At 35.1% G+C, this 24,342-nt stretch overlaps 2 protein-coding genes, 2 long non-coding RNA genes and 1 pseudogene across 4 annotated transcripts; 2 read left to right on the forward strand and 3 right to left on the reverse strand.

The window, feature by feature from the left end:
- Positions 1-3,541: 3,541 nt before the first annotated feature.
- Positions 3,542-6,977, forward strand: LOC133854052 (uncharacterized). The gene is made up of 2 exons (XR_009896762.1): positions 3,542-3,852; positions 5,341-6,977. It is a non-coding gene; the product is annotated as an uncharacterized LOC133854052 (long non-coding RNA).
- A 1,430-nt stretch (positions 6,978-8,407) lies between these two features.
- Positions 8,408-11,679, reverse strand: LOC133853938 (putative receptor-like protein kinase At3g47110; annotated as a pseudogene).
- A 687-nt stretch (positions 11,680-12,366) lies between these two features.
- LOC133853671 (uncharacterized) lies at positions 12,367-16,696 on the forward strand. Its single transcript, XR_009896700.1, has 3 exons — positions 12,367-12,901; positions 15,013-15,111; positions 16,409-16,696. It is a non-coding gene; the product is annotated as an uncharacterized LOC133853671 (long non-coding RNA).
- A 2,056-nt stretch (positions 16,697-18,752) lies between these two features.
- On the reverse strand, positions 18,753-19,538 carry LOC133853939 (F-box protein At3g07870-like). Its single transcript, XM_062289960.1, has one exon. The coding sequence runs from the start codon at positions 19,536-19,538 to the stop codon at positions 18,753-18,755; it is 786 nt and encodes a 261-aa protein (XP_062145944.1).
- A 37-nt stretch (positions 19,539-19,575) lies between these two features.
- Positions 19,576-20,148, reverse strand: LOC133853940 (uncharacterized). The gene has a single exon (XM_062289961.1). The coding sequence runs from the start codon at positions 20,146-20,148 to the stop codon at positions 19,576-19,578; it is 573 nt and encodes a 190-aa protein (XP_062145945.1).
- Positions 20,149-24,342: the final 4,194 nt, after the last annotated feature.

Genomic DNA, 24,342 nt, shown 5'->3' on the forward strand with positions numbered 1-24,342 from the left:
TTTCCTTACTTCTGGTAATGTATTTCTATACTACACATTGAGGACAATGTGTAATTCAAGTTTGGGGGTATGGAAAAACACTATGTTTGTTTGTTTGTTTATTTGTGTTTTTTGTTCAAAAATAAATAAATAAATAAATAAAATTGTGTTATGTTGTTGATTGAGCATGATTACATCGCAACTATGATTTGCATATCATTGGTTCGTTTAACATGTTGAACACTGCACGTATTTAGAAATCTGAATCTTTTGACTTGTCTGCTGGACTAGAGAGACTTCACTTGTTTGAATTATTTTTCACAAGCACATTAGCATTGGTTTTGTGAGGTATGAGATTTGAATTGAGGAATGTGTGTCTTGACATTTGTTGGATGATTTGTTGATGAAACCTTGACTTAAATTCAAAAAGAAAAAAAAGAAAGAAGAAAGATAACAATAATATCACCAGTTTGACTTCTCATTGAGTAACCGGGCCTCTTACCTCACTAAGCATTGAGTGTTCGCGTCAAAAGATGAGAGATTCAATTTGGTTGATCATATGGCTAGTTTGACTTCGTAGCCTTTTTGACTTGAGTAATTAAGCCCTTAGGGATGTTTCTACATCTAGTGCCCTAAAACCATCTGGTTTGGGAGTCACTGGCCCAACACTCGTTACATGGGTCAACTAGAAAGCTTAAGGGAGTCAGACATTGCACAGCCTGCCAAAAAAAAAAAAAATTGATTTAAGCCTTGGTTGTTTCATCTGACGAGATTCCTATGAATTTTGGGGTACACAAACTTTGAAAAAAATTAAAACCTCATGAGTCTATGTTAATCTCACTTTGCACACATTTGAACCTGAGTTGTCTCAATTTTCTAGCTATGAGTTGAATGATTTTTGATGTCCTAATGATATGAGTGTGTTGTTCAGTGTGTTAAACTTACTCATGATGTATAAACTATGTGTTTGTGTGGAATTCTTGTTTTTCAACAACATAGTGCTTTAAGATGTTTGTGGGTATCATTCCTGACAAACCCTCACGAGACTTCACTCGTCCACTAGGGAGTCCTAGGGGTTTAAAAGGCTTGTTGCATACGCTAAATGCAATCGTTTCTCCCACGAAAGATGATTTATGTTTCAAGCTTTCATTTTATGTTTTGTTTTGTTTTGCTAAGGGACTAGCAAAATGTAAGTTTGGGGGTATTTGATGAGTGCCAAATATTGCATGTGTGGACCCCTTAATTTGCATTTACTAAACCTTTAGTTTTGTTATTTTCTAATGTTTTTGGTTAGTTTTGCTATTTTAGTATTTTGCAAGTCATTGAGAGAAAGCAATAGCTTTATGGTGAAAGAAAGCACACTTTGAGAAGACCTAGATAATGTGGTTATGTTCAACCAAATCAAGGAGAGGACTAAATCGGAATTTCTCTAATTGGAGTCAAAATCGGATTAGAATTCAGATTCTGCACAAGTTATAGTATTTTGATTATAACTTTTAGCTCAAGTATCCAATTAAGGTGAATCAAGTGGCGTTGGAAAGATAACTCAATTTTATACAAATCCTTACGAAATAGGATTTTCCTAATTCGGACGTTTTCTATGCCAAAAGTTCCTCGCAATAAAATACCACAAATTTGGACGGTTTTGGAGTCCTTTTCCTTCTTGGATTGTGTTTTGAGTCTCCTACTCAAACTAGGAGATTAACCTCCGATTTTTCTAGGAATTCTAGGGCTTCTAGGATTTGTTTTCTCCCTATAAATAGACCTCTAAGGCTCAAGAAAAACGGGAGAGAAGCTAGAGACCAAAATATTCTTTTCTTTTTAGTTTAGCTTTTCTTTAGTTTAGGATTTATTTTTCATAGCCATGTGTAGCTAATTTTTCAACTAAGGTTGAGGATGAAGCCTCACCATTGAAGAGCAACAATATTTTCATGTAAGTTTATACTATCCGATTTTATTTGGTTTAATTTTTCCTATGTTTTACTTCTTTTCAATGTGTGGAATGATTCTTCGATATCTTTTGTGATTCAAGGATACATTTGATGATTTGAGATAATTTCACATAATTGATTGCTTGGGTTTTTATTTATCAAAACGTTGGATATTCATTGTGTTTCGTTCTACGGATACATTTGATGATTTGGTTAAAACCAGATATCTTTTGTGATTTGTGCAAAGAACGGATTCATTGAATAATTTAATGATTTTTTGAAGCATAGTAGAACATACATAAGATTTGTATGGTGAGAAAACTTCGGATGTGTATTGATAAAGATGAAAATATGTTGCTATGATTTTGTGGGTGTGGATTCCAAAACCTTAGTATCTTTTCTTTTGTTTTATTTTATTTATGTTTTTTTTTTCTTTTATTTATTAAAATCAAACATTGTTTTGGAACTAGGTTAAGATTTAATTAGTTTAGAAACTAAATTGTTTTTCAAGAACACAATTCCCTGTGGGATCGACCTCGCACTTGCAAAACCCTTTATTGCAAACGATTCGTGCACTTACGAGTACAATTAAAATTCACATCAAATAGGATTACCTCTCTTTGAAGACAAAACCACAAGAGAACACATTCTCCCTTCAAAACCCATTCTTTCACTCTCACTAGGGTTCTTTCAACTAAAAGATTACAAAAATGGAAGCTAAGGGCAAATAATGTGTATTTAAAACAGCACAAGTACAAATAAGATAAGTTGAGGTGGCGAAATTAATTGCTCCTAAGCTGTCTTCAAACGTTCACCAACAATCGTTTAGGGTCCAATCTCAAACATTCTCTCTCTTACTTCGAACGTTCGACCCACACAGAAAATTATATAAAGTCCAAAATTCCACTTCTTCCACTTGGAATCGACCCTAACATTCTTGAGTTTTATTAAGGCGCTCTGAACCCTAATTAATATTTGGAGTGTTACAAAATCAGTTTTTCAATATTTATGCAAAAACTATCATAATTAGGTTGAAGCATAAACATAAAATAATAACTGTGAAAGAGAGAAAGAATGGGTTACTTACAATAGTGTGATTTTCGATCAAGAAGAGGAATTGTCATGGTTCTCCCTTGCCAAATAGTGTGGTATTTTATGGGATAGTGAAGTGTAGTAGGTGTTCATGTGTAAAGACCAAGAAAATAAATATGGGGTTTAGCAATTAATAAATGGTGTTTATAAATATGGGATTGAATATTTATTGATAAAAGATATAAATAAAATTAGGTGGGGTCTCACTGTGATTAATAATAGTAAGGGGGTTTTAAATAAAAGGATATCTTCCCCACCCACTCACAACTTGCCACATGTCCCTTATCCCTTTCACTTTTCCTTTTCTTTTCTTTCTTTTCCTTTTTCCCTTTTCTCTTCTCGGTGGACAGCAGTCCACGACTGCGTCTTCTTTTCTTATTATCCTTTCTTCTTCATTTCTTCTTCTTTGTTCTTCTGCCCGAGTGACCCACTGAGAGAGAATAAGAGGGTGAGATAGATAGCTGAGATGGGAAAGAGAGAAGCAGAAATCGAGAGAGGGAGAGAGAGAGCTGAGAGTTGCGGGGGGGGGGGGGGGATCCGACGCACGGGGAAGACCCGGAAACCAGAGGACCCGAGAGTGGCCGGAGGTCTGATCCTCCATGTTTTCTGACGGGGGAGCTGGGTCGCCGATGGCCGTAGCTGAATCGACGATTGGTGAAGCCTAGACCCGCGACCCGTGAGCTCAAACACGTTGACCCACGAAGGGCCGTAACCCAGAACCCCTCGGACCTGCGACCCATGACCCGCTTAACTCGTGAGGAAGACCCGGTTCTCCAAGTGCGGTTTCCAGCGACTTTTCCGGCGGAATCAGTGGCTTTTTCCGGCGGATTTGTTGAGGAAAATCCCTAAGGTATATAAATCCTATAATTTTGTGGATTGATTTGATTATGGTGAAATTAGGGTTTTATGTTTTTGGGGGTTTTGTTCGGCCGTGTGTGATGCTTGTGTTTTTTGGATTTAGTTCCTGTTTTGGCCGAATGATTTGGAGTTCTGTGATGTTGGGTTTTCTTGGTGATAAATTCTGGAGTATTTTGTGTTGATTAATGATGGATTTATGGGTATGTGATTATTGTGAATTTCTTGTGGATTTTCAGTGTGTGTATCGATTATACAGTAGGGTAAGGATTGATTTTGATTGAATTTATGGATTTTGGTTTGATGATAGCCGATTAAGGCTAGGGGATGATTATGTAGTTCATGTTTGTTGATCTTGGCTGAAATGCTGTCCTGATTATGGATCGAGTGTAGTTAGATGATTTTTGGTGGTTTTGGATTTGTAAATTTGGAGTTGATGTTGGTTCATTTGTGAGACCGTTGGTTAGAGGATATTATTGTTGATATTGATGGATATGAAGTTTTAGTTGTGATGAATTGTTATGGAATTGTAAGTTAATGAATATGTTAGCCTATGATTAATGTTCTATTGTAAGTTGTTGGTGCTTTATTGGAGAGATGATTTTGATGGGTATTTTGATGAAAACTCCAAATCTGGTTTGTATTTGTAAATGGGATAATTATGTTAGTTTATGACTATTTGTTAGGGATTAAGTTTGTTTATGTCCTAGGGTTGATGTTAGCTTAATTGGAAATGAAATGAGAGGTGTGTGGTGTGGCATTGATGGACTTAGTGTGGTGGAGGAGTCTCGGAGAAGTTTGTTTTGGTTATGTGACGGAGTTTTGAATTATGCACTAAAAGGAGTTGAGTTAGTTATTATTTTGTATGTAGTTAAACGAACAAGATAATTACTAAGGTAAATAAATGAGTAAAGACTACATAGAGTAAATGAGTAAATAAAATACATTAGCATAATGAAGAGTAAATCCAAGAATAGGTAAAGTGATATTATATATATGGATTATGAGATTGAAATATAAACTAATAAGAGTTATTAAATTAGTGTGTTATATAAGATTTAGGTTCTATAATCTAAATTACCTAGATGGGTAGTAGCTAATCTACTTATACAAGCATACGTGATATTTAGGTTTCATGGATTAGGCTTAAGCGTTATATATGTATATGTATATATGTATACAAATACATGTATATGGCTTAAGTATAAATATTATGAACTTAATAAATAAGCAACAAGCTATAAATGATTAGGAATAATAATGTGACGCAACAATAAAAAATAAGCTAATGAAATAATAGATGCATCTTCTAGTGGATAAATAAGATAAGACGCAAACCTATAACCAATGACTAATCTAATAATAGCTTAAGATATCTAGATAGCTTTCGAAGCGAGTGACATGACGTGTGAGCATACGGGTAGCTTTTGTGTCATAGAGTATAGAGTTCAATAGCATAGTCTAATGTTACCAATGTTTGCAGGATCGTGTTATAATAGGAAACTTCAATGGGTTCTCCAATGTAGAGTTCGAGTTGGAGTCCAATGCAGCCGAGGTGGGTATTCCACTCACTGAGAAAATATATATTTTTATATGTATTGGACTGATAAAAATATATATATTGTTTATGAATCCGAACCAACCATATGATGAAATGTATATGCTTTGAGATGATTTGTTTAGTTTCGATTATGTTTAAACTATATCAATGATGTTAAAGAGATAGTGTATGAGTGAAAAGTATTGAATAGATTTAAAGTGTTAAGTTCTGCGGTTGAGATTTAAATTATGCAAATTGTTTGAGAACATGTCATGTTGAAACTGTGTAGATTTTATAAAAAAAACTAAGTTTTGAATGTCTTCGAAATGATTGATAAAATGCTGGATTTGTTTTGTTTTGAGAGGGCGTGATTTGACAACTGTATGATTTCAGCATGATACAGTAGTGAAATATATACTGGTCAAGCACGGAACATTGAGCATGTAGTATAGAGCATACATATCAGAGTAACAGTATCAGCAGAGTAACAGTATCAGCACATTGAGGCAGTATCAGCAGCACATTGAGGCATGCATATCATGTATAGCATTGTTTTATGAGTGATGTTTTTATGCTATGAGTAGTTTTGCTAGACGTGTTGGTATGCATAAGTGTCTTCATGAAAGAGCGCTTATGTATATTTCTATCGGATGGTCACATGTGTTAATATCATACATTGAACTTGAAAGTACATGAATACATGACTACCCAGGTGCGAGTAATGGCATGTCTATGAGTAGGAAGGTTGACTGTTCTTGTTCATCAAGAAAGACGTGTTAGCATGATTGAGTTTAACTCTAGTGCTCTCATGATCTAATGACGTTCAAAGCACGAAGCTGGAATACGATTAGAGATGGTGTTGCGAGTGTTTTGTTGAAGGATGTTATCCTAGTACGGAAGAGTAAGATGCCATGTTCTTTGCTTAAGACCTATGTGTATACGTGATATCTGTGATGGAGTGATCGTGTGCACATATGTCTGAGCGACCGTTGAAAAGTATTATTATAGGCGGGTCTATATGTAGAAACTTCCAAGGAGGGATGTCTGGAACTTCTACATGTTTTCACAGCTATATAGTATGTTTTAAATGATTTCTGAATAGTCGGTGTTTGCTACATTAGCTTTTGGTAAATTGTGGCTAATATAGTGCTCGCACGACTAAAAATAAAATAAGGGTTGGTTCTTTGTGAAAACTCAGTTAGTCTTATACCACTGAGGTCTTAGTATGTTTCATGCTAAGGTGGTGAACTCATTCTTTCACCTATGCGGATGTGGATACCACCACAACCGTGTAGATGATGTTTCTTTGGCTACAGGTACTTCGGTATAGTTGAGGGGTTGGTAGCAGTGTACTTGGGATATTATGACAGAAGCTTGCCGCGACAATTGTAATTGTCGGACCACGGGTTGTCCACTATTTTATAGGTTTGGTATGGCTTGTGACGTTTGTGTCACTTATTCTTTGTTAAGCCATTATTGTTATGTAATGATTGTGTTAATAAAGACTCAAACAGATAGACGTTAAATGGCTCAATGTTGTAATTAAGTTGTGATAGATGTATAAGTTGTAATTTCCGCTATTCAGATTTATGTTTTCCGCTGCATAGATAGATATATGTTATACTCTGATTATCAGATACATGTTATTGGGCATGTGCCATATGTTGGCTGAGCGACACGTAGTCGTACCACTGCGATGACTCGTTTTGTATATGTATATAAAAAAAAAAAAATAAAAAAAAAAAAAAAAAAAACGGGTCGACACATCATGGGTTCCTGGAAGTTTGGTTGTTTGGAGAGGGTTGAGAGAAAACTTGAGAAGGCTTGATAGGAAGTGAGAAAAGAGGGGGAATGGGGGAAAAATTGCAATGGCCAAATGAAGGGGCAGCCAAGCTTGAAAAAAGAGGGCTATTGATTCAATAAAGTGACTTACTCCAAGAACCAATGGTTCTCACCAAGTGTCGAAGGTAAATTTCACATACCAAAGGTTAAAGCTATGTAAAGTTGTTGTCATAAACCAAAGGTTAATGCATGACCTGTTTTAGTTTCACAAATCAAGTGTTAAATCCATGCAAATGTTAATTTCAACAAGAGAAATAATAAAATTACAATTCTTGCACAACTATCCCACAACCTCAAGACATATTGGGTGAGACTCACATGTAGGACTCACATGCATGGATCCCACCTCATGTGTCTTGGTTATGGGATAATTGTACAATATGGATTGTGCATGAATCACTTCCCTTTCAACAACTAAAGGTATTTAACGGTATGCATTAGCTCTATGTGGATCCTACAAATTCAACAATTAATTTAGAAAAGTAATGTACAAAAGATGTACAAGAGATGTGCAAAAATCATCTCATTTTTAATAAACTACCTAGGCCCAATATCAATGTCCCACACATCTAAGCTCATTACTCTAATCCAGTGAACTATTTACTGACGGTTTGCGGTTATATTCTTGGCAGGATTCTCATAACTATTAACCAACAACAAAATATCACAAATAACAAAATATCTCTCTCTCTCTCTCTCTCTCTCTCTCTCTCTCTCTCTCTATATATATATATATATATATATATATAGATATATCGGTTTATAATGGCAATTCAAGTTTGGCACATAATGAATCTTATTAAAAGACAAGAATTATACTGTCAACAAAAAGAAAAAAGAAAAAGAGACTAGAATTAAGATATAATTACCATGTAAAAACTGAGATTACTATTTTGAATATGATAAAAATTGTATCTCCCCTTTGAATATGAAGAAAAACATTTTTTTTTTTTTCAAAAGCTATCTCAAACATGACAAACTAACTGATCAACAAAATTGCAGGACAAATGGAGTCTCCGGAGTGGTTATATACCCTTTTATTCTAGAAACGTAAACTGTAAGCAACATGTAGTCTTGATGCTCCTTTTTTTTTTGGCTTTTTTATTTTTATTTTTATTATGATATGAATGGCAATTGATCGATCAAATAAATAAGTTAGCTTACCTAGCTAGCTCATTTTTCTTCTGTTCCCCTTCTTAAATTTAAGAAATGCGTCTCTAATTGCGCTCAGTTTGTTGACAACGTCATTTGTGGGCATCCGCTCATGAGGTGATGTTGCAGAGCACAACAGTCCAATCTACAACACTGAGACCAAACAATCCTCCACTTTGCTTCTGGCATTGAAATGAGGATTAACTTTTTCATTGTCATCGTTATTTGTCTCATCATCAACATCTTCTTCAAAGGGCATTGACGAGTCCACTATATCCATGACACATTCTGGCAAAGCCATTGCAGTGAACTTGTGAATGCTCAAGCCATTTTTGAACAAGTCATCAGTAGGTCTTTTCCCAGTGAACATCTCCAACAAGAGTACCCCATAGCTATAAATATCTCCAAGCACAGAAACTTGGCCACCCATCCCATACTCTGTAATTTATTAATACATGATCACTAAGATAGTCTTCTTCTAAACTTAAGAATTTATAGTGTATATTTATATATACTTACACACACATGCACGAACGTACGCGCCCACACACACACATATATATATGGACCTAAAAATCAGACTTGGACTTATCAAAATTAGGCTTGAGCTCTTGTTGAAAACATACCTGGAGGAATGTATCCGATAGAACCCTTCAGCGCAATTGACAAGTCTGACATACTTTGATTTTTAGAAGGATTATGCGATGCTTCAATTACGAACTTTGCTAATCCAAAGTCACCGACATGGGCTACCATATCTTCATTGAGGAGGACATTGCTTGGCTTTACATCACAGTGAACAATCGGCATTTGGCATTGGAGATGGAGATATGCCAATGCATAAGCAACATCCATGGCTATGTTCAGTCTCTGAATAAAGCTCAAACTCTTGCATTGATGTTGCTCATCCTCTATAGGATGCAGCCACTGGTCTAGGCTTCCATTAGACATGAACTCAAAAACTAGACTCTTAAAGTTGTTCCCTTGATGATCAATGCTTGAGCAAACAGTGATAATCTTAAGGAGATTACGATGGCGTAAACTTCTCAAAACATTGCATTCATCAATGAAACTCTTAGAAGCTCCTCGCTGTTGAAGGTTTAACACTTTAATTGCAACAATTACTCCATTGCTAGAAAGAACTCCTTTGTATACAGAACCAAAACTTCCAGAACCAATCAAATTGTCTACAGAGAAACCATTAGTTGATGCTTGGAGTTCTGCATAAGTTATACAGGGTAATTGGCCATCCTTTAAGGAAGATGCGGCCAAAGGTCTCTTTCTCCAGTTTTTAACCATAGAACATTTGAGGAATAAACACAATAAAATAAGTACAAATATAACTATGCTAGCAACAAGAATTACTACTTTGAGTGCAAGGCGTTTCATGGATAAACGTGGACTCTTTCTGTAGCATTTTGGTAAAACTAATTCTGGGACACCACCACATAGCTTGTCATTTCCAAAGATTGAGATTGCGCTTACATTCGAAAAAATCCCGTCACTTGGCACTTTCCCCTTGAGATGATTATGAGAAAGATTGAGATGCTTAAGTGACAAGAATTTGCTGAGAAATTCTGGAATCTGTCCAGACAAGTTATTGCGCGAAAGATCCATTTCTTCTAAACCTCTTAGTGTCTCCAGTGATGGAGGGATTGCTCCTTCAAATGAATTACCCTCCAAATGTAAACGTTCCAAACTAGTACAACTTCCAAGGAAAGTAGGAATTTCACCTGATAATTTATTCTCCGAAAGATCTAACTCCCCAAGATTTTTTAAGTTACCCACTTCAAATGGTAGTGTACCTGTCAAAGAATTATGAGACATGACCAAAGAAATCGATAATGAAGAAAGGCCAATAACCTCTTTTGGTATGGTACCATTGAGATTGTTACTAGAAAGGTTTAGTTGAAGTAAATTTTGGCAGTTTCCTAGGCTTGGGGGTATACTTCCCTCCAATTTGTTTTCCTCCAAAAAGAGCTTTGTCAATTTAGTTAAGTTACTCAAGGAGGAAGGGATCAGCCCTGAAAATTTGTTATAGTGCAGATGTAGTCCCTGTAACTGTTGGAGCTTCCCAATAGTATCGGGGAGAGGACCACCCAAATAGTTACCTTCTAATCCCAGAAGGGTCAAGTTAACAAGGTTCCCAATCCCAGCGGGGATGCCTCCATATATCATATTAGAACCCAAAGTAAGAATATTCAGCTGGGAGGAAAGATTGGCTATGGAGCTGGGCAATACTCCACCAAATCGATTATAACCAAGACCCAAGACCTTCAAACTAGTACAGTTAGCCAAAAAACTGAGAAAATTCAGGCCATCAACTTTCCCATTTCCAAGATTATTGTTATCGAAATTAAGTCTAACCAAGCCACGCAAACTTGCTAGATTTTGAGGCACCATGCCAGTGAGACCATTTTCAGCGAAGTCAAGCAACTGAAGTCCAGAAGCATTTGACAATGACACGGGAATAGGTCCTGTGAAACTATTAACACCGCCGGCAAATATTTTAAGGTTAGGAAGAGTAAGGCCAACATCCGGTGGAAGGTTTCCATGCAGGTGGTTTTGAGTAACAGAGAAAAAGTATATGGAAGATATATTATAAATAAGAGGAGGGATAGTACCAGACAGATTATTCCCATAAAGTTGAAAATATCCCAAACCTGATAGACGGCCAAGCTCACAAGGTATACTACCTTGTAGATTGTTCAGGAGAAGGGAAAGAACATGCAAAGAAGAAAAGTTTCCTATCCACGCCGGGATTGTTCCTGTAAGGTTGTTCCCACCAAGTTGCAGGTAAACCAACTTTGACAAGGAACTGAACTGCTCTGGAATCTGCCCAACAAGCTTGTTGACACCAGCATCAAGCACTGTAAGTTCTGTACAGTGACTTAGATTAGTCGGAAGATTCCCACCAAAGGAATTGAAACTCAGGTTGAGATGCTGCAGGCGGCGTAGGCTTCCCAGTTGTTGAGGAATTTCACCATAGATGCTGTTGTTTCTCAGGTTGATTCTAGTAAGGTAAGTAAGATTTCCAATAGAAGGTGTTATAGAGCCAGCCAATCTTTGAGCTTCCAGGTTCAAAACCATGACTCTTTTACTGGAACTGAAAAGGCTGCATGTAACACCAAACCAGTTGCAGAAATGGGTGGAGTCATTCCATGAGCTCATGATTTGAAGTGGGTCTTCATTAATCCGACTCTTGAAGTCAAGTAACGCCAAGCGATCAGACGACGTCGTCCCATCTTCAGAAGCGGGAATTCTTGCAGATTTCAAACTTGGGCTCATAAACAAAAGAAGAATTCCATGAAAAAATATTAACAAAATCCACTCGGATTGCAGACAAGAGTGCCTCATCTGATACTGCTTCATATGAAAATATTAAAAAATTCCAATGAGAGTTATGAAAACAAAAAAAATGTTGTGGGTCGACTGATTGGGATAGAAAATATAGATGGCGACGTGGCGTGTCATTCTGTTCCAGCTTTTCAATTTCATTCTTAGAGTAGTTGCCGGCTACCTATTATAGCTTTAGCCCCACTTATTAGGTAAAGAAATTATGGATCGAGTTAGTTTTATTTTAGGCCCACTTATTAGGTAAAGAAATTATGGCTATCTCCTAGTATCAAAGGAAAATGACCCTCTCTAGTTCAATTGAATTGGAGAGGATTTATTTAGTTTTATTTGAAAGGGTAAAATCATCATTTCACATTTTTATAGACAAATTTACTCTTCAAATAACACTAACCGGATCCTCTCTAGTTGACTAGAGAGGATTCAAATGCGGTATCAAAAGATTTCTAAAGACCAAGAAAAAAATTAAATAGGAAATGTTGCAATTAATAAATAGAAAAGTAAAAGAAAATAAATAAATAAATATACATATATATAGGTGAGTGGCATTTTAGTAATTTTCCCTTCTCCCTTGGTTCACGCACTACCCCCCCCCCGCCCCCCGTTATTCTTCTTCTTTCTTCTTTCTTCTTCTATTCTTCTGCCTTCTTCTCTGTTCTAATCACCCGAACCTTTCCTCTCTTCTCTTTTCTTTCCTCTTCTCTTCTCCTGCACTGCCTTCCCCCTTTCTTCTTCTACCCACGACAAACCGCGAGATGTGAGAGTTGAGAGAGTGAGATTGAGAGTGAGAGAGTGACGGGGAAGAGAGGATCCGTGAGGTGAGGACCCGATCCTCCATGATCGGCAGCCGAGACTGGAATTCGGCGATGGAGGAGCTCCGGCGGAACCTAGGAGCCGAACCACGAAGACCCGTAGCCTAGACCAGCGACCCGTGAGCTCAAACCCGTGCGACCCGAGCAACCCAGAACCCGACGGCTTGAAGGCTGGTTTTTCCGGCGAATTTCCGGCGGTCCAGTGGGTGTTTTCCGGCCTATCCCTGTAGATCCGTGACCCAGAACCGGTACAACCCGTGACTGCAACCCAGTGACCCGCTGAACCCATGTGGAGACCCGGTTCTCCATGGCGTTTTCCGGCGACTATTCCGGCGATATCTCCGGTAGTTTTCTGAAAAGAAATCCTTACAATTTTAGTAGTTTCATTTTAAGATTATTATGTGATAATTTGGGTTATTGTAAATTGATTTGGGATTAATGGGTTTGTTGAACTCGCGTGGTTTCCGGGTTGTGGATTTTGGCCGGTTGATTGTGTAGCCGTAAGGGTTGTGTGTTGGCAGTGGCCATTTGGGTGTTTTTCTAGATTGTTGGCTGATTTGGAAAGTTGTTGTGAGCGTAGTTCTTTCCTGTTTTGGTGTTATGTGTATTTTGGTGGGGTGATTTTGAGGTTTGATCATTTACGTGTATTTTAGGGATTTTGATATAATAACTGAACGGTTAATTGATGATTTTCAGAATTGGGTTAAGTTTTGGGAAGAAATTTGGTAGATTGCTATGGCTTTTGTTAAATCTGAATTTAGGGTTATGTTTGTGAAGATTGGGTTTTTATGTGGATGGACCGAATGGGTATTTGTCATTATGAAATGGGTTTCGGATTTTGGTAAGCTTTCCTTGAGTTTGGGGATGGATTCCGGTTGATATTACTTGAATTATGGGTTTTCTATTAAGGTTGCAGAATCTGGTTTTGGTTTGTTGATTTACATTTTTATGTTAATTTTTGGATTTGATTTAGTTTGTGTTTTAGTTGTTAAGATTCTGATTGGGTTTGGTGTTAACCATATGAAGTTTGAATATACATTGAGAGGGATTTTGGGGTATTGGATTTGTAAATTTGATGTGGATTTCCTATTTAGGAAATATTGGGCTATTGTTGGAATTTATATTTTATAATCAATGTTGATGGGTTCCTTAAGGTTTGGTGTTTGTCTATGTTAGAGATAACGGGATAGGTAATATTTGTTGTGGAGGATTTACTTGTGTTGGTTGAGATTTAATTCTACGGATGTGCATTTTAGTGGTGTTTTATATTAGGGCTGATTTGGGGGATTTAAGGCTAAGTGAATAAGTTGTGTTAATAGATCCTATGAATAAGGATTATTAATGGTTGAGTGGTTTTTCCAAGCGTGTTGTTTAGGGAAATTATGTTAATGGAAATTGGAGGGAGTAATGCATAAAAGCAAACAATTGTAAAGGGATAGAAGTTACAAATAAGTAAATAAAGTACATTAGTGTATATAAAGAATGAATAAATCAATGAATTGGTAAAACGGTTAAATAAATGGACCGTAGGACTTTAGTCTAACATAATTAAAGATACTAAGATAGCCTTTAAGGTATAAATCGCTAAGCTTCTAGGTTGGAATGAGTTAATGGATAAATGTACCAATGTTAAGGTAGAAAGCAAAACAAAATGTGGGATTTATAGTTCAGTCTAATTAGGTCAATAACCCATTAAACCGTTTAACTCCTATAACCTAGATTACGTAGGTGGTTAGTAATTGTTAAGTATAGTGGTTAAGACAAGAAAAAGAAGAAAGAGTTGTAAATTATCCAAATAACTTTAAGACATCAAATGTAAGTTAGTAATATTATGGAAATACATAAATAGGCTTCGAATCTATTCAATAATGTAATTAAATAATTAATGTGCTTATCTATGTATTATAACCACCTAAGTGTGTTATGATATTATGCGTAGCTTAATAAGCATTCTATACATATATGTACATATATATATATATATATATATATATGTATGTGGGCCGAATACACTTAGCTTAAATGGATAAACAAACCATAAGCTAATGTCTAATAATGATAGTAAGGTAACTTGGTATCCAATTTACTTATCTATGTACACTAAGTAATTTAGTGTATTAATGGACTAGGTTTAAGTACATATGTACATATATACATATGCATGCATACATGTTAAATACATATTGTTAACTTAGTAAATAAGCAACAAACCATTAATGGATTCACAATGGTAATGTGATGTAATAATAATATGTAGGCAAATAAAATAGTAAATACATCTCCTAATTAATAAGCAAGATATAATAAGAACCTATAACCAATGATTAGCCTAAAAATAGTTTAGGATACATAGCGAGCTTTAGAAGCGAGTGATGTGACGTGTGAGCACGCGGGTAGTTTATGTGTCATAGGATTTAGGTTTAATAGCATAGTCTAATGCTACCAATGTTTGCAGGATCGTGTTATAATTGGAGACTTCAATGGGTTCTCCAATGTAGAGTTCGAGTAATTGGAATCCAGTGGAAGTTCGAGTCAGGAGTCTAATGCAGCCAAGGTGGGTATTCCACTCACTGAGAAAATATATTTTTATATGTATTGGTTTGATAAAAATATATATATTGTTTATGAAACCGAACCAACCATATGATGAAATGTATGTTTTGAGATGATTTGATTAGTTTCGATTATGTTCAAATATTATCAATGATGTTTAAGAATTGATGCATGAGTGAAAGATGTTAATTGATTTAAAGTATTTGAGTATGTTTTGCGGTTGAGATTTAAATTATGCAAATTGTTTGAGAACATGTCATGTTGAAACTGTTCAGTTTTTTTTGAAGAGAATATGTTTTGAATGATTTCAAAGTGTTGGATAAAATGTTGGATTTGTTTAGTGTTAAGATTACGTGATTTAACAACTGCATGATTTGAGCATGATACAGTAGTGAAATATATACTGGTCAAGCACGAAACATTGAGCATGTAGTATAGAGCATACATCAACAGTAGTACAGCAGTAAAGGAACAGGATACACAGTAAAACAGCAGTTATCAGCATCGTGGGGGACCGAAGCCCCAGTAGACCCAGTCATGCATATCATGTATAGCATTGTTTAATGAGTGATGTTTTTATGTTATGAGTAGATTTTACTAGACGTGTTGGTATGCATAAGTGTCTTAAATGAAAAGCGCTTATGTATATTTCTATCGGATAGTCATGTGTTAATATCATACATTGAACTTGAAAGTACATGGATACATGATTGCCCAGGTGCGAGTAATGGCATGTCTATGAATAGGAAGGTTGACTGTTCTTGTTCTCCAGGAAAGACGTGTTAGCATGATTGAGTTTAGCTCTAGTGCTCTCATGATCTACTGGCGTCAAGGCACGAAGCTGAAATACGATTAGAGATGGTGTTGCGAGTGTTTTGTTGACGGATGTTGTCCTAGTACGGAAGAGTAAGATGCCATGTTCTTTGCTTAAGACTTATGTGTATACGCGATATCTGTGATGGAGTGATCGTGTGCACATATGTCCAAGCGACCGGTGAAAAGTATTATTATAGAGGAGTCTATATGTAGAATCTTCCAAGCGGTAGATTGGAACTTCTACATATGTTCACAGCTATATAGTATGTTTTAAATGTTTTCTAAATAGTCGGTGTTTACTGCATTAGCTGTTGGTAAATTGTGGCTAATATAGTGCTCGCACGACTAAAAAATAAATAGAGGTTGGTTCTTTGTGAAAACTCAGTTAGTCTTATACCACTGAGGTCTTAGTATGAGGTATACTAAGGCGGTGAACTCATAATTTCACCTATGCGGATGTGGATACCACCACAACCGTGTAGATGATGTTTCTTTGGCTGCAGGTACTACGGTATAGTCGATGGGTCGGTAGCAGTGTGCTTGGGATAATATGACTGAAGCTCACCGCGACGGTTATAATTGTCGGACCACGGGTTGTCCACTATTTTATAGGATTGGTATAGCTTGTGATGTTTGTGTCACATATTCTTTGTAAAGCTATAGTAGTTTTGTAAATAATGTGTTAATAAGACTCATACAGATAGATGTTAAATGGCTCTTTGTTGTAATTAATTTGTGATAGATGTATAAGTTGTAATTTCCGCTATTCAGATTTATGTTTTCCGCTGCATAGATAGATGTATGTTATACTTTGATTATCAGGTACATGTTATGGGGCATGTGCCATATGTTGGCTGAGCGACACGTAGTCGTGCCACTGCGATGACTCGTTTTATGTTTGTATAAAAAAAAAAAAAAAAAAAACGGGTCGTCACAAGATTGGTCTCATCGATACGATTCATATGATCCTCATCTCATGTTGAAAATAAATAAAGAATATAGGAAAACTTACAAAGGCAAAAAATATATATGAAATTTAGACTATAAGGCTCAATAGTAATGACAATATCTTTAGAACGTATTTTGTTTCCTTTCAAGTGCTAAGGGTATAGGGCAGAATGGGAAAAGATTTTTGTGCAACTTTGTTGTTTACCTATCGCTACTCATGACAGAATAGTCTCTAGAATACAATGAAATCCAAAATGTTACTTTAAAATAGAACTTTCTAGAATAACAAAAAACACCCTCATGGAGAATTGGACAAAAAATAAATTTGTAAGAGACAAGAAATAAGCTATATGCTTCTGTGTCTAGCTTGAAATAATGGGAAGCCTACGCCGCTTTAAATAAAAAATCATATTTATAGTGATTTTTGACCATTGAAATAATGGTCACAAATTTGTAACCACCAAAAACCCCTTCAATAATACATTTAAGTAACCACAAAAAACCTTAAATAATATATTTAATCTCTTTTGGAACCACCTCCTTGAGAAATTCAGATTCTACATGCAACGTGCATTTTCATGATCGAAGGTACGTATAGCACTCTCAATGAATTATCTCCTCTTTTAAGCTAATTGTGCTTTATCAGCAAAATGTAGACCGCTTTACCTTTCATTCATCTGCATCTGCATCTCCATCTCCGGCCGGCCATCTTTATGTACTTTCTGTAAAAATAGGAGTAAATGCAGCGTTGCCGTAAGGCATTGGAATTGGAAGTTAGAAGTTTAATTAATAGCAGATGTCAAATCCTCCTTGAAATTGATTGTTTTTCTTCTCAAAGGTAGAGACTTACGTTTGGGTAGTGGGAATTTAAAGACGATTTTGTCCCTCAGTCTTCCAAACACACCCTAAATAGGCTTCAAATGTCTGTATACACATTTCAAGATACATGGTACAAAAGAAGCAACTACGTACATCTGATTGTCGTCAGCGTACATACATATTATATGTCTTACAGCACTTAGTAAATATATGTCTTACAGCATAGCCAGCAGAATCCATTGAACAAATTTACAAAAACATTCAAAGTTCAGACAACAGCTCACTGTCACAAAATTACAAAAGCATTTTGTCTATACCCTTGAACTGAATTTCAAAACTAAGCTTAACTATAGGAAAAAGTTAAGCTTCAGAGCATGGAAAACATGCAACTTTTAAAAGAAGTCATTGATTAACAAAAGAGAACCTTTTGCATAGAGCCAACTGACCAAACCTTGGATGCAGTATACAAAACCTTCAGGAGGTAAACTACCCAAAACATTAATGAAAGGTGCCCAAAATAACAACCTCAGACCAAAAGCTGGTTATTCTAAGGTTGTTTTCTAAACTCCATGACATTGAACAAATTCAGCAGCTTTCCTCAGACGAAGTATAAAAATCCGACGCCAGATCGCTAATTTCTTCCACCAAAATGAGAGATTTGACTCTTCTCGCAGCTCGAATTTTGCACACCGTACCTGTAAGTTGTGTTAGAAGAACATAGAGGGCCTGAATGATCCTCTGTAAAATAAACTAAAACAAACAAATTATTGTTTAACAGATAAGCTTAAGCTAAAGCTTAAGAGCATGGAAGCAACACCAACTAGTCTCCACTCCAAAAACTAAAACATATCACATGCAACATTTATGAAAATTGCAGATTGGATATCTTTCCCATGTCTCCATAGCAAACCTCCACCAATGCAACAATGTTCCTAAACCCTCTCAGTCATACAAAATCAGAAAAAAAAAAAAAAAAAAATGCAGCTTAAAGTTTAACATATCATGTCATTATCGATGTTGAATAAAGCAGATATGCATGCAATGCAAAACAGCAAAATTTTACCTTGATTTGACATTCAGCACCTCTACATTGTCTCCCATCACAGCATCCTTGAGCGAACTGAAGCTTGGAATACAAACAACTGCCTCAAAGCTTGATTCACTTCCACGAATCTTAAAATACTTGTGTTCTTTTCTTGAAGGGTCATAATAGAGCAGGCAGTTGCGAGCATGGTACATCAGTATTGCTCCATTCTTAAACTTCTTCAATGGATGATATAAACCTTGAGGCCATCGTTGTTCAGTCTCAGTATCAATAGAAAACACTTTACTCCAAGATTCTCGGACCCCATGCTTCTTCATCGCCCATATGCAAACACGGCCAAACTCAGCAGCATCACATATGCAGAGATGACCATTTAAAACACCCATGCTTATGAGATTTATATTCTTACCACCATATCTATTATACTTATCTGGGGGAGCTGGAATTAATTGGAATTGCTCGTTATAAACGTCAAAATAAACAATTTTGGAATCCGCCTTCGTGAAATCAGGACGAAACCAATGAACTGCTCCATTAAGGTAGGTGGGAAATTTTATTCCATATAGCATGAAGGGAGCACATGCCACACTTCTCCACGATCTAGTCCCAAGTGTGTGTATCTCAGCCACCTTATCGTCATACACTTTCCTCCCACTAATGGGATCACAAATCTGTTGAGTGAAAATTCTTATCACCTTATATTGTTTAGTTCTTGGACTGAAGCCCAGACAAGAATCAATCTTTTCTCTAGGTTTCTCAACCTTGCTTGCTTCTGGAAGTTTGATAAATTCTCCAGTCATTGGATTGCACACAACAACAGGGTTGTTTTGTTTGGGTTCAGACAAGCAAAGCAACCCTTTCACACGGGTTCACTAAGCCAAACTTGTGGTCTTTGGGGTTTTTTGAGGCAATGAAACACTTTTTCTTGCTTACTCCAACTTTAGGATTAAGCTTCACACTGGAAGTGACATCATCTCTGCTGTTGAGTACCATCTTGGCATCACGTAATGGAAGCTTAACTTTGGTGTCAAGTTCCATGTTTACATGAAGGTCACACTGAGGGCAACCGGCATCACAAAATAAACACCCCAGATCGAAATTTTCATGTTCAAGCTCAACAAGGTGGATGGTTCTTGAAACACGTTTAGGATCATTGGTTCGAATCAGGAGACAAGCACGTGCTTTTCTAGAGTACAACTTAGCAAATTTGGAACTGGATATATGATTGCGCCAAGGTTTGCATACACACCTGCAAATGAGAATTGTCTTCATGGGAAGTTGAAGCAGAATTGTGAGAAAGACGGGTTCTGGGAGATCTGTTATGCTTCGAATTCCTTCATTGGCAACTTCCTCTGCGTCCTTGTCGCCATTTTGGGCATCAGAGGCTGTTGAACTTCTTTTTCTTTTCATGGCTATTACATACGAACATAGGTTGGAGGGTAAGTAGATAACAAATTACACTAAAAGAGTTTTTTATATTGACAATTTTAATCGATTATCTACCCAAATATAGACTAATGCATTAATCAACGACCTTAACTGAGAAACTAAATTTCCTCAACCTCGTTTGTTTCAGCGTAAATTGTTTTCTGTCCGCGAGACAGAGAGAGATGATGAACATGAGCTGTAGAGGAAGAGTGGAGGTGAAATTAAAATTCAATGCAATTGTCTGCCCATATGTCACCCAATATGGGTAGGCAATTGAGAAATGGCCCTCATGGGATCCACCCGTTTAGAGAGTTATGCCCCATAAGAGGTACTCTGATACTAGTCCGCTTGAAGGTGTGAGAAAGTGACGGAAAATGATGTACTTAGAAGTGTAAAACATTTGACACATAATGAAGGTTATTTTTCTTAATCAACTAAAAACATATTTAGGTTAACCAATATTTTACGCTAGGCAGACACTCAATATTAGAGAAAACATTTTTCATAAAATATTTTACATCCAAAAATAAAAATTAACCTTGAGATCAACTCTACAAAAATTCAGCTCAAACTCATTTACACTGAAATAACTTAACTAGGTCCACTAGTAAATCAATCCCATGAATCAAAAAAACTTGATTTGTACTTTGCATGGAGTTCCCATTTCTAGAATCATGAAGTAACAGCAAGAAACTCGAACACAGAGCAGTAGAAACCAAAATCAACTTTAAACAATTCAATATATCTTAAAGCTACCTAATAATCAGTTTGGTTATCAAAAAACAAATTAAAAAATACAATAAAAAAAGAAAAGAGAAACTCAAAACCCCAGTAACCAAGTTCCCTTTTTCACTAATACATTTTCTCATAAACCAAACAGAACATAAAGGTAATTTTATTTTTTTTCAAAAAAAAAAAAAAAAATTCACTTAACCCCTTAACTTGTATCATTTTTTTGCAGTTGTCTTTCAAAATTTAAAAACTCTGAATTTAGTGTATCTAATTTTCATAATTTTTTCAATCTCCCCCCTCTCATTAGGGTTTGAAGTTAAATCAAATCGTAAAAGAGTAAAATAATCCTTATACCTCATAAACTTTATAAAATTATCCTTAAAATATAATTATTTTTTTTATTATTATTTTCTTTTTAAAAAAAAGGTATTTTGAAAATTTTTCACCGTTCCGTTAGGATTTGACGAAAAATCTTAACAAAAGGTGATATTGCAAATTTTTTAAAATTCAATATACCAAATTGATAGCTTTTGAACTTTGAAGAAAAATTGCAGAGTGACATTTCAGTGAGTAAAAGTGAAGTTTCCCCTTTAGAAAACAACGAAAAAAATGAAATATTTACTACTTTCCCCTCTTTTTCCTTTTTGTTATGCCGAAAAGGAAATTAATTTCAAGTGCATTTAAAAAACAATAACGTTAAGACATTTTCATTGCCTTCTCATTCAACCATGCATGAATGAACAAAAAATAAAAAAAAATGAAAAAAAGAAATTCACTTGAGGTTTGAAACTATGAATATAGATAGATCGAGATGCAATAAGAAATAGGTTGAGATAACATAAATGAGAGAAAATACCTGTCTCAGAAATCTGTCACCATGAAAGAGAGAGAGATGGAAAAACGATGGAGTTACTTTTGGGGTAGCGATGGCAAGAAATAAGCACGGAAAGTTGGGTGCAGGAAACTAAGCGCCAACAGAGAAAAACGTGTCAGTAGGCAAATAGCCTTCTATATTTTTGTGGTTTTTTTTTTTTTTTTTTTTTGGTGCATTGAATTAAGAAAACGAATTGAGTAATTTTATGTGTACATTAAGAGCCCATAAAGTATCCATAAAAAATAAAATGACTTTTAAAATTACTATTTAATTAAAATCGTTATTTGATCAATCACACATCTAATAATAATTTTAAAAACCAAATCAAAAAATATTTGATGGACACTTAATATACATGTAGAATTATTCGAAAAAAAGTCATCGAAGGGAAAGAAATGTTTGGGGTCCAATACATTTAGTTAATTAATTATTTATTTATTTATTATTTTTTTTACGGCTGTTTATGAGTTTTTATACAACTTTGGGGTTGTCACGGTCCCCCACTCATCTACATAGCTTCGCCCTTGTTTGGAAATAGAATTTTTATAATAAAAAAAAATAGTTTTTGAGAAAAAAAATTATTTAAATTTTTTTTTTTCAAAAGTGGGTTTTGGCTTTTTTTAAAGAACAAAAAAGTTAAATAAGTACTTTTTGAGGTTTTTACAAAACATAATTTTTTTTTCCAGGACTTTTTATATACTAAAAATATTTTTTAAGCTTGTTAATGCAATTTGTAGTTTCTTTTTTTTATAAGTATTAAATTTAAATTTTATTATTTTTTTAATTGAAAAACGACATGTGGCATGGGTATTATGGGCATATTTCTCCAAAATGGGCATTTTTCAAACGTTTTGATAGTTTGGGCGCTAGAGTCCAAGTGTTGGTAGTTTGAGAGGGCTAACTGTAAAACGATTGGTAGTTTAGGGAGCTAAATTGTAATTTTCCCTTAAGACATTGATGGTGCCGGCCAACAGAATCATTATCCAACGGTCCCAACCCAAATAACAAGAAATAAACGTGTCCCACTTCTAGTCATTTATCATTTAATTCTCGCCAGTTAAAAAAGACTGGAATATTGGAATTTAAAATTGGGAAAATTAAACTATTGATTCTTGTGGTTAACTTAAATTACAAATCACTTCATATGGTATAGAATATAATTGTAAGGTCCTTGTGATAGGTGAAAATTACAAATTACTCCATCTACGTAGCTTCGCCCTTGTTTGGAAATAGAACTTTTATAATAAAAAATAAAAATGGTTTTTGAGAAAAAAAAAAAAACTTTATTTTAATATTTTTTTTTTCAAAACTGCATTTTGGCTTTTTTTTTTTTTATTTTTTTTTTAAGAACAAAAAAGTTAAATAAGTATTTTTTGAGGTTTTTACAAAACATATCAATTTTTTTTTCCACAACTTTTTATATACTAAAAATATTTTTTAAGCTTCTTAATGCAATTTTTAGTTTTTTTTTTTTAGTATTAAATTTAAATTTTATTAATTTTTTAATTGAAAAACGACATGTGGCATGGGTATTATGGGCGTATTTCGCCAAAATGTGCATTTTCAAATGTTTTGATAGTTTGGAGGCTAGAGTCCAAGCGTTGGTAGTTCGGGGAGCTATCTGTAAAACGACTGGTAGTTTAGGGGGCTAAATTGTAATTTTTTCTTAAGACATTGTTGGTGCCGACCAACAGAATCACTATCCAACGGTCCCAACCCAAATAACAAGAAATAAACGTGTCCCACTTCTAGTCATTTATCATTTAATTCTCGCCAGTTAAAAAAGATCGGAAAATTGGAATTTAAAATTGGGAAAATTAAACTATTGATTCTTGTGGTTTGCTTAAATTATAAATCATTTCATGTGGTATATAATATAATTGTAAGGTCCTTGTGATAGGCGAAAATTACAAATTACTCCATAAAATTGTTTTCCGTCTACAAACTTAACAGAATCCATTATTTTGCCACATAAGTTTTAATAAAAACTCGACAAATGTCACTCTTAAGAAAAATAAATATTAAAAATTAAAAACTTAAAATATTATTTTAAATAATAATAAAAAAAGAATAAAAAAAAAAAAAAAAAGAGTTTGGGACTTTTGGGATGGGAGGCTGCCACCTTTGAGGAGGGGGTACCTTGCGAGCTAAATTGAAGAAAAGTGATTTAATTTTTTAAATTGAACAAAAGTTTAAAAGAGCAGTTGCTAATGTTCTAAATGTTATTCTTGAGGCCTTACACTGACTTCCAATTTCAATGCCATACGGCAACGTTGCATTTACTCATATTTTTACAAAAAGTGCATGGAAATGGAGATGGAGATGGAGATGCAGATGCAGATGTAGATGCGGAGATGAATCAAAGGTAAAGCGGTCTAGATTTTGCTGATAAAGCACAATTAGCTTAAAAAATGAGACACATAATCTATTGAAAGTGCTCTTACGTACCTTTATGAAATGAGTAATGTTTCTTGCACAATTCTAATAATTTTTTCTTAAAATCAACCATTGAATATTTAAGACTCACATGTAGGAAAACAAATCCAATGGTTAATCATAAAAAATAATTA

Source organism: Alnus glutinosa, chromosome 13 (assembly GCF_958979055.1).
Source record: "Alnus glutinosa chromosome 13, dhAlnGlut1.1, whole genome shotgun sequence".
NCBI lineage: Eukaryota > Viridiplantae > Streptophyta > Magnoliopsida > Fagales > Betulaceae > Alnus > Alnus glutinosa.

Bases quoted from the DNA above. Each gene is read 5' to 3' on its own strand.
- LOC133853939 (XM_062289960.1), bottom strand. From the start codon at position 19,538: ATGACTGGAGAATTTATCAAACTTCCAGAAGCAAGCAAGGTTGAGAAA.
- LOC133853940 (XM_062289961.1), bottom strand. From the start codon at position 20,148: ATGAAAAGAAAAAGAAGTTCAACAGCCTCTGATGCCCAAAATGGCGAC.